The sequence below is a fragment of the Argentina silus genome (assembly GCF_951799395.1).
Source record: "Argentina silus genome assembly, chromosome: 6".
Lineage (NCBI taxonomy): Eukaryota > Metazoa > Chordata > Actinopteri > Argentiniformes > Argentinidae > Argentina > Argentina silus.
In genome coordinates this window covers 12,620,457-12,631,776 of record NC_139660.1, presented here as the reverse complement: position 1 = coordinate 12,631,776, position 11,320 = coordinate 12,620,457, and the positions used below count along the sequence as shown (strand labels likewise).

Sequence of the window (11,320 nt, the reverse complement as noted above, 5' to 3'; positions counted from 1 at the left end):
ATATTAACCAAAGCTAAAGTTTTAGAACTATACAAAGATATGTATATGTTGATTAAAAGCATGTGCTTCTATCTGTTCATAATGACAAAATTGTGAGGTAGGGGTCCCAGAATATTGAGATGTGTCCTTCTGCATCAGAGTGGACGGGCAATTGCGACTGCGTCGTAAAATTCTGCGTCATTTGCGGCAAGGCGTATGTCAGTTTATCCAATGCAGCTACACGTGAGTTGTTTACAACTGCCCCATGTTGTAACAACTCAGTAAATATTAATGTTAAACTTAGCGTTCAAAAGCCACATTTGTTAATCTTAAACGTTGGTTCAGCAGTGCGATCTAACTCGTTTTCTCGCGAGTGATGTCATTGCTACTGTAGCTCCTAAAAAACATTGGTATTAGCTACTTGTGATATTTCAACGTTGCTATGTTGTACTTCATCGGGCTTGGGTTAGGAGATGCCAAAGACATTACCGTAAAGGGGCTAGAAATAGTAAAACAATGCAGCCGTGTGTACTTGGAAGCCTACACGTCCATATTGACAGTTGGGAAAGATGCATTGGTAGGTTGAATATTTCATCTGTGAACATGGTGCCTCCAGACAGTAGCCTAAATGTTATTGTGCCTATATAGTGTAGTTCCTCTTTATAATATATATGAATCTAATAATATATATACCTATGAGGAACATATTGTTCCACTGTATTGCCATTGTCACATCAAAAAAGTGTCACTCACTATCATTGTTTGAGAGCAAAGTACAATCAGATTTTACAATCAGTACTTTTCTTTTCTTACGCTCAAAGTCACAGTGAGTATAAGATCTTTCCTGCCATTTCAACTAATGATATACACCTTGATGTAGATGAGTATGAAAATACCTTAATAAGATTAGTATGATTAATTTATTATCATATAATTTATCATAGAAATCAAGTGCCATTTGCATTTGATAATGTGTTTTTGCTTTTGTTGGTGGCACATTCGCTGATGGTGTATGCACTATTCTTACAGACTGCAGCTTTAGAAATAGATGAAGGTAGGTCTATGGTGTCTACTAATGAGTGAATGGAGTAAGCATTGCTAGTATAATAGGCAGCCTGTTAAAGAGGATGATAATGCTAGGATATAACTAGATCCACAGTTTCTAGTCAGTGCATTGTGCATAGCTAAAAAGAACAGGGTGCAAGCAGGTGAAATGGGGACAAAAGTTCAATCATTGAAAGTCCCTTTGATCACCACCGCTGGGTAGCCTTCACTTTTACAGCGAATGATGCTGAAAGACTTAACAACGTTATTCCTGAAAGTGTTGCATGACAGTGACACCATAACTATTGCAGAGGCTGAGCCACTGCATTGAGATCTGTTCTGACACTTTACAACAACTGATGAATCATCAGCTTTCTTTAAAACCACAACAACCATTCAATGATGATATAGTACCTGCTCACAAGTTGTAAATCTTTGTTTGAGGAGAAACTATCTGTGCCTGTGGAGAGGCATCAATGTTTTTGGCCTATCTGGTCTGTAATGGACCAGGAGCAATGACATTGATGTTGAAGGGAGCTAAAAAGATTGTTACGAAGGATAATGCATGTCTTCAAAGTGTCAAGAAACATACATGTAATGTGTGTAATATTGTGTGATTTCTGTTCATAGGAGGAGTACTATGGACGGGAGCTGATTCTGGCCGATAGGGATATGGTGGAACAAGTAGCGGATGAGATTCTGAAAGGGGCTGATGTCAGTGATGTGGCATTTCTTGTTGTGGGTGACCCATTTGGGTAAGGAAGGCCATTAATTATACCTTTGTATGCTTGAAAAGGTGTACAAAATGGCTATCTGGGCTATTAATTACTGTCCTTGTATGCTGAAAAAGGATACTGTATCATGACATGTAGTTTCAGAAAACATTAGAAGGCTGAAATAATCACAGTCCATGGTTTCCATGTGGCTCACCATACCGAAGGAATGGAAACAAATTAAAATCGCCTGAAAAACACTATCACACAACATTGTTTGGTATGGCGGAAATGCTCGACAGAGCACCACACGATTTAGCAAAGTGTTTCTACAGCTTTTGCGTCTGAGCTAATTGGTGAGCAGTTCTCAGCTATCGAAACACAGAAAGCCTCTGGAAAGATTCACTGGTACATTGTACCGCACTGCCATCTGCTAGAGCCACTTGAATGGTGCTCTAAGTCATTGGTTAAGATCAGCAGAATGTTTGGCTCAGCAATTTTTCCCCTTCCAAAACCACTGACCAGGAGGGTCAGTCCAATCCTCAGCTTTCCACGGTCATGATTTGCTCCCAAGAATGCTTGGTTTCAATAAAGTTAATGACATTTGAGACCAAGGATTCTTTTCGGGCCAAGTTTTTTATTTATTTCTGTATTTATTCATTTGTTTAGCACATTTAAAATCATGCAGTGGAACATTAAGAGTCATATTGCCCAGTGCAAGATATGCTTCCAAAACCTACAGAATCTAATCTACAGAATCGGCAGTCGGTTTGGAAGGGGAGCAGCAATGTGAAATGTTTAGTCGAAGGTTTATCTTTGTTCTTTTGTCATCACGTTTTAAACAACACACAAGGTTATGTTCTTTGTAATACTCAACGTCTCTCTTCTTTTAGGGCCACCACCCACAGTGACTTGGTCCTAAGAGCAGTGAATGCTGGGATACAGTACAGGGTCATCCATAACGCCTCCATCATGAACGCAGTTGGGTGCTGTGGGCTCCAGGTTGGTTCACACAAAGCTAAAAGCTAAAACAAATACATCAGTATTTAATCAAAGTGCATAATTGCCATTGGGAATTTATATCCTTGTGGGGTCTATGAACTGAGACAGAAGAGCAGCACCAATCACCCTGAATGCTAGGCCCATCCCAGCCCATCCATAAAGTGCCCCTGTATTGACCTGTCAGGGAAGGGTATTGTGAGTGCAGGGGCCCAGCTGTCTGACCCTGCCTCTCTGGGTGGGGCCCAGCTAGCTTAGTGCAGCTGGGGCTCTCTTCAGTACCTCAAAGATTAGCATTAATGCTAGCATATGGGGGGGTTCGTTATTAGAGCTAGACGCAAGAGCTAGAACTGGAAGAGATCTGGCAACTGAAAGCCAGTGCTAGTGAGCAGTGAAAGAGTGGGGGTGTTGCTGTTTTATTGAAGGAGGTATCATGCTTAGAGGCAATCTGTAATTGTTAAAACAATTTCTGTACTTTTAAATGAATGATATATAGCCATTGATTATTGAAGAATATAATTTTTAAATGCCTCATGAGCTTAGTCTTAAGACATCAGAACCCAAAATATAAGGTTGTTTTACTCCATTGTTTGTAAGCAATGCAAAAGTGGTTACATTTCTCCAGACCCATAGCAAAAAGGTGGCGGGGAGCCCACTTTGTTGTTTGAATTACAGATTGCAAGGTGTGACCAGGTCAAGTTTGGTTGTGTGTGGGGAGGTTATATTCTATACTATTCTATATATACTATATTCTATCCTAACTTCAATTTAAATTGTTTGGAATATGTGAGCTGTAAATTTAGAACTAGCGTTATGCATATTTGGGAGGAATGTTGTCCTATCAGACCAGCACTGTGCTGAAACTGACTGATATTATTCTTCATAATGTCAGTGCATTTGTCTTTCACTGCGTTGCCACTGTGTTAGCTAAATGGGGGGGCAGGAGTGGGTGAGAGTGTCCCTGCTGTCCACTATGCCAGTGTGGCTCATGTACCATGTGATGCCATATTTTGTGAATAACAGGAAGCACCTTGGGACATTTGCAAACCAGTCTGCGGCAGCAGTCAGGTTCTTCTCACGAGTCATTGTTTATTACACACACACACACACACACACACACACACACACACACGAGCGAGCACTCAGACACCCACAGATGGTCAGACAAATGAACCACAAATCAACAAAACAGTCATGCATTTAAGCAACTGACCGCCATGGTCAGAAATGGTGGAGAAAACACAAAAAACATAACCCATGTTTTCCCTAACCCATGTTCTTCCAAATTACAAAATCACATATTTGTTTCTTACCTTGAAAGCAGTCTATAGACGAGGACAGACTGCAATATATGCAATGGTTCTGTTGATCAAGTCTCTGTCACCAACCAGTAACCACTAGCATTGTTTTACCAAAAAACAATAGAAGACAATGTTACGTTGTTTTTTATTTCATGTCCAAATCATCTCAAATTAACGTGGAAAAGAATAGTGGGGCTCTATGACTTAATTAAAATTACTTTAAGATGATGATGTTTGTAATTTGGGTGAAAAATTATTTTGCTAAGATTTATTTTTTTCTCTTAACAGCTGTACAACTTTGGAGAGACTGTATCGATTGTGTTCTGGACAGACACCTGGAAACCAGAGAGCTTCTATGATAAAATCAAGAAGAACCGGGACACTGGGATGCACACACTTTGCCTGCTTGGTGAGTGTTACAATACAGCTCTCGGAAGTTATTTACAATCAAGGAGTGTGTTGTAACAAATCACAAATGTCCATATACAATACAATGCAGAAATTGTGGAAAAGTAGTATATGCCTATTTGTACCAGATTGTAAACATTATACTGGCTATTTAAGTTCAAAGTTGGGTTCTGGTCACACCTAGAGCACATAGTGAGGTAACATGGGAGGTCATAACCTTGCATATGTGTCTGAGTGATTCACCAGACAGACAGTCCCTCAGATTCCAGCCAAACTACCACTGCGACTAGTTCCTTCACCCCAGGTGGAGGAAATATCTTTGTGTGTGTGTGTGTGTGTGTGTGTGTGTGTGTGTGTGTGTGTGAGAGAGAGAGAGGACCAGCCTGCCCCATCAATCAAACCTACACACTTTCACCCCAGAGACCAACCTCCACATTATTACTGTTTCTATTCAAACTACATACAGGCCTTCTCCCCTGTGTGTCTCCCCTGTGTGTCATCCCATGGGTACACATTAAACCAACCTCAATCACAGTCACAATGCCGGCCTAGTAAGTGTGTTTCTGTAATGAGGAGGAGGCTGTGACTGCACAACAGAGGCAGATGGCCCGAATGCTTATAATTTATGTTTATTTGAGCATTACTGATATTTGGGTTTTGACACAGAGGATTGGATACTGCCGTGTTATGAAGTGCAGAAGGGGACAGCTCTATAATTCAGAGTAAGAGATTCGGAGGCTGCACATTCTGGGTCACACCCTTATTGTCTTCATAGGCTTCAGTGTCCCCAGGTGTTGGCTGCAAAAGGGCGTGCGTGCGTGTGTGTGTGTGTGTGTGTGCACGCGCATGTGTGAGCTTGCTGGTATTAACCTAATTAATTCAATGGCAAATTGGGAGAAAGCCTGGCTTGGCAAAGTCACCTCCACATCCATATGAGAAAAAGGACATGAATCAGAGACATTACACCAGCGCAGACATCAAAAGCAGACACGTTCGTTCAACTCTAAGTGGGCGCCCCATGATCCAAATTGATTGGTCCATCTATCATTACTCGAGCAGACAAAAAGGCACTCAATGCATCTACATGATAAAGAGGAAAAGTTTGTATGCAATGAATCTGTAGCCACTACAATTGTCATAATTTGACTGATACTGATGCATTGTTCCAATGTATTTGTTATTAAGGTCAGTCTTCCTCTTTGTGGAAGGATCACAGACATGATGGTCGATATTACTTAATGTGAGAAATTATGCATGATTATACAGATTATGACCAGGGCAGGTTAAAATTGATATTTAGTTATTCAAACTGTCTTAAAAACACATCTGGGTAAAAGAAAATAACTCCTGGGTCCCTTGTCATGGTCAACATAATCTGCTGTTCACAGCCAATTTGAGGGAAAGGGAATTTTCCACATATAGAATTATTATCATGCAACACTTTCTCTTTCATTCTAGATATCAAAGTCAAAGAGCAATCAATGGAGAACTTGATGAGGTAAGTCGCTCCTTTACCCCAATGCTGGGTGTAGGTATTTATATATGGTCTGAGTTTTTGCATGGCATGGCCCTGAAATGGGGGCATATTGATTTTTTTTTTGCAGACATTCACTTAACATGTTCATACTGGCAGCTGGAGAGTGACCAAGCCAGCAAGTTAACATGTTCATACTGGCAGCTGGAGAGTGACCAAGCCAGCAAGTTAAAAAACACAGTTTGTTTGACTTGGACTTACTGTATGTTATCAGTGCCATCATCACACATTGGGTTAATCAATCAGACTTTATTTGCATAGCATATTTCATACAAAACTGCAATACAATGAGCTTCACAGGAAAGAAATAATAAAAACAAAGAGAGAATAAAAATACAGCAAGATAAAAACATTCAGAAGATGATAAAAGTATTACAGCCATAAGTTCAAACAATTAAAAAACAGATCGAACGGACTGTAGAGACTAATGCAATGCAATAAAATGAAAGCATCCTATTGTCAGTGTCCTACAACCTTGTATTTACCATTTTGTAGAATTTTTCCTGTGAAGTTTTCATGACTCTAGGACCAAGATTAGTTATTCAAAACATCATCATCATCATCATGAAATCCCAAGAATACCTGGCATTGGATGTAAAACATTTTTCTACATTTCTGAAAAGTTTACTTTTTGGAGATAAAGGTTCTTTTCAGGATGCAGATGCAATGTAAAAGCAAGATGTCTTAAGATTTATTTTAAAAACAAAAAATTCTGCATTCCTCAGATCTCTGGCAGACTGTTCCAGAGGCTGTGACATAGTAGTTAATGGCTACCTCACCAGATATTTTATATCTTGGTTTTGGAACAGTCTAAATTCTAGTAGTGGCCTCCCACTAGCAATGTTCCTCAGGTGATGAAAAGCTGATTTGCTCACATTTTTAATGTGGGCCTCAAAATTCAACATCAGAGTCTGACCCCTAGATTTTTTTCCTAGTCCTTGGTGTTTAGTGCCAGTGACTTTCAATTTGCTGACAGTTTCTCTCTCTGGACCTTTGCTTCAATGACTAGTACCGTAGTCTTGTCCTGGTGTAGCTGGAGAAGGTTTTGTGGCATCCATAGATTTATATCAGTAACACAAAACCAAGGCATCAATGGCGCTATCTATGTAAATCTGTGTCGTCAGCGTGCTTTCTGATAACACAACATGACTACACAACTAGCATGTACAGACTGAGGAATACAGGACCCAAAGTGGAACCTTGTTCAGAAGTGGTCACACAGGGCAACAAAAAACTCCCAAACCAGTTAAAAACCGGATCTGAGAGGCCAACCCACTTCTCAAGTCTATCTAGAAGAATCATGGTCAACAGCATAAAAATCTGCACTCAGGTCCAACAGTGCAAGGACAGAGAGCATTTTATTTTTGGTCAGCATTATCTCTAAGGTCATTAACCACCTTGACTATGGATGTCTCTGTGCGAACAAAAACAGGTAGTTAGGAATCATTTTCTGAAAAAGATCATACTGTATACGTCTGGTCTTAAACATGTCTCCTGTGTCTCATATTTAAGAAATCGACAACCCTGATAGCTTATGTCATGGTAATGTGTATCACATATCGGTTTGCAGGAAGGTTGGAAACTCCTCGGTCACGTTGTGGTGTCCTGCAATTGTTTTCCCTACAGGAGTATGCACTTCACTCCGTTTTATATGTCAACCTATAAAAGCTGAAATGGACTTCAGTAATCTGCCATGTAAGGCAGAAATGTTTAAGGGGTGAGGTATGGGAAAGCATGGTTTTCATTTAGCCTGAAAAGAGTCTTAATTTCTCCCAGATTTATTGGTGCATATGTTATTACGTGGAAATGGAATGAACACATGCTCTATGATTTTGGTTAAAATGAAATGTTTGCACAGTGAGATGCGTGCCATACTGTATAAGCCACAAGAAAAAGACCCCATCTTTTCCCCCAGCCAAGCAATTCTGACATTTTTTTGAAAGTTTTCTTTCCAGCACTAGTTGAGTTATCAAAAAGTTCTGTAGTTTGCTTCACAGACATATTGTAGATTTACCGTACAAATGACTCCTTCACTGTTATCATGGTTCTGATCACCAGCACAAGTTGAACTATTACCTACCACTGCTAGACATCAGATCAGATCTCACTTGAATACGAATGTATGAAGGATGGTGAGACATACACTTTTAGATTATTAATTTTGTACTGAACATCGGTCTGTATAACAGTGCAAACACTGGCGTGCCTCCAATTATGATTTGTCCTTTTTGCCCTCCCTGTGCCATTGAATATGTCTAGTGGTAACACAGTGGCTCCTCGACCTCAGTGTGCTGGATTGCTAGATTCCAAATTGTCCCTAGCCCCTACCCCATAGCCACTCTTGTAGATTTGATAGAATCCATTGCTTATACCTGTCCAATACTCTCAGATCTAGCAGTAGCTAGGGAGTTGGGAAAAAAAACAAAAAAACACTGTACATGAAACTGGTCCTTCTTACTAAATCAGTTTGTCTTCTTCTTTATTAAGGGGCCGTAAGATTTACGAACCCCCCAGGTATATGACTGTGAGACAAGCAGCTGAGCAACTACTTGAGATAGTACAGAACAGGAGGGAGCGGGAAGACGACCTCGGTGAGTGACTGTCTCGCTGCAGATTTGATGCATCAAATTAACAGTTTGGTTAGTGCCCGTCATTCTGTGAAAACGCTTCTCAACCGTTTACTTTGTGAAGCCCACTGAAATCATGTTGTGCCCCTCCTAAATAAGAGATTATCTAACTACTCCGACTGTATATCAAACTGGCTGAACGCACAGACAGTGCAAAAAGTTTCCCAGAGCCAATTGTTTTAAATGACAATTTTCTTGATGGCGGTAGCAGAGCAAAAATGAGACTACTTTGACCCCCTGTTGTCAAGCTCACTCAGCCATGCCCATGACCACTGACCATGTTGTTAGGCATTATGCACATACAATTGTATACAGCTGTAATACTCTGAGCATGATGCAATTTTGCTGTTGTTCTGAAATTATCAACAACAATACAATTTGTGGCTGAACATGCAAAAAAATACTTATTTTGTCTGCCTACTTCCATCTAGCCTTCACAGAGGAGACAATTTGTGTCGGCCTGGCCAGAGTGGGGGCTGATAACCAGGCCATTCTCACAGGGACTCTGCGTCAGCTGGCATCATGTGACCTTGGCGGTCCACTGCACTCCATGATCGTGACGGGCCACCTGCACCCACTGGAGGTGGACATGCTGCGCTTGTCAGCTGCCCCTGAAACTCTGCAAGATCTCAAGATGACTGACAGCTCAACATACACTTCCTAACATACCCCCTCTCCTCATATCAAGGGGTGCTATGCACCAACACATTTGTTGGACATTGGATTTGGAGCCAAAGACATAAAACCTGATGTACTGTACCTAACCTTGACCAACATCGATGCACCAGTAGGTCCGGAACACACCACAATTAAGTGAAGCTTTTTCAATCAACAGTTTGTCTTGATTGCCTGAGCACATTTCTTGAAACAGTATTCAACTGTTTAAAACAGTTAACACATTCCCCTAAACAGTTAATGCATTTGCCAAAAATGTATTTTGCAAAATGCACTACAACTCTCAATATATATCACAAAAGCAAATCAGTGCATTTCATTAATCTAATGAAAAATTAATTCCACCATTAATTTCATAATGACACTAAATAGTAACTATAACCATTGATATGCATTGTGCAGGTTGGCCAACTTTCAATTGAAAACAAAGGTGAGAAAATCACAGTAAGAATTTCACTCAGCAGAAAAACCTTTTGTAGTTCTGCCTCTGTTACAGAGAATATGAATGCTTACTATAAATATAAATCAAATTCATCTAAAATATTCTGAAATAAGCGGAGAGTAACAACAACAAAAAATCCATTACTGAATGTCAGTTGAACTGTTGAGCAATGAGAGTAGTATGGAGTAGATTCACTATTATGGGAGAAAGCTGTATGCTGTAAGGAAATAATTACATTTTGGTTGTCAACATTTACACAATATAGAAAGTTGTGTCTTATGTAAAGAGTAGTGTTAACTGTTTTTCAAATTGTGGTTAACAGTTCCATTTTGAGTAAAAGCAATAAGAAATGACTAACTGTTTTGCAGAAATTGTTACTGTTGTGGTCATGTATGTTATTGCTAATGCATGTGAACTTCAGTTTCACACATGGTTTAAGCCATCAAGAAGAACTCTAAATGAGTCAGTGATCACTTTGGTTTATAACATCTGGTATTTTCAATTTCACGTCCTTGCCACCAGGGCTGCCAGACTACCGTGACACCAAGGAGTCATGCCATTAAATCCCATTACAGTGGTTGAAGAGGAAATAAGAAGGGTAATTGAGGAACTCAGAATAGTGTCTTGGTTAAGTGAAGCTCAAGTTATTTGATGTTATGTGTATTCTTGGAAAATAAAGAGCCAGGTACTTAAACATACTGTATGTATATGGAAGTTTATGTGCGCTGTCTGAAATAATATTATCAGCTTGTTAGTTATTTAAAACATTTAAACCAGGTCAAATCTTTCCTGTATTAAATACTTGGACAGCTAAATTCATTGCATGCATGTATCAAAATAATGAAATGCTAGTATTTGTATGAAAAAATCAACTCGTTACACAGCCCTTTGACAGCCTTAGTTACAGTTTAACTTATTATAGGCATGATGCTTTTTTTTGCTCAATGTCAGATAATAACTTTGTAAGATGTAAGATATAACAGTTGTACATGCTTATAACAAGTCTGTATAATGAACTAGGGGAATCAGAAGTGATTTGAAGCTAAAATTTCAATTCCAAAGTTTTTTTTATTAAAAGAACACCCTGTGAGTTTCTATTTAAAATATACCCACATACTCAGATTTTCAGTTAATTGAAAAATAACTGAAAATGAATGCCCATTTTTCAATGATCTAATTGGAATTCAATTAACTTCCTGAATTGACCCGAACCCTGTTATGAACACAAAACTGTCTGCTCTCGGTAAAGTGTACCACAATCAGTTACGGTATTAAGTAATCGGTCTGTTCAACAAGTTTAGCTTTCTTACGTGCACTTTTTTTAAAGCTATGAAGGCCAAAGATGTTGATGTTTATTGATACTATATGGTGAAAATAATTGCAATGATCAGAAATGGCAATTCCAATCTTTTCTCTAGGGTCAGATGTTTTAAAAGTAAGACATCTCTATCCCTTTCAGATGACATGAGCAGATATGTCATTGTATATTCAGATTTTCACAGAGAATTGTGGAAATCCAAAGTCAGGCATGGCACCTCAAATAGGAATGGAATGTCAATAACTAAGTTATTTACTTTTTTTTTTTTTTTCTTTTTTTT

The 11,320-nt window shown here is 39.3% G+C and overlaps 1 protein-coding gene across 1 annotated transcript; it reads left to right on the top strand.

Moving 5' to 3' along the window:
- The first annotated feature begins 229 nt into the window (after positions 1 to 229).
- On the top strand, positions 230 to 11,306 carry dph5 (diphthamide biosynthesis 5). The gene is made up of 7 exons (XM_083672144.1): positions 230 to 556; positions 1,654 to 1,778; positions 2,630 to 2,738; positions 4,325 to 4,445; positions 5,903 to 5,942; positions 8,466 to 8,569; positions 9,037 to 11,306. The coding sequence occupies exons 1-7, from the start codon at positions 422 to 424 to the stop codon at positions 9,267 to 9,269; spliced, it is 867 nt and encodes a 288-aa protein (XP_083528270.1). The 5' UTR covers positions 230 to 421; the 3' UTR covers positions 9,270 to 11,306.
- Positions 11,307 to 11,320: the final 14 nt, after the last annotated feature.

Coding starts and splice junctions, on each gene's coding strand:
- dph5 (XM_083672144.1), top strand. CDS start 422: ATGTTGTACTTCATCGGGCTTGGGTTAGGAGATGCCAAAGACATTACC. Junction 557..1,653: donor CAGTTGGGAAAGATGCATTG/GTAGGTTGAATA, acceptor TTCTGTTCATAG/GAGGAGTACTATGGACGGGA. Junction 8,570..9,036: donor GGAGCGGGAAGACGACCTCG/GTGAGTGACTGT, acceptor ACTTCCATCTAG/CCTTCACAGAGGAGACAATT.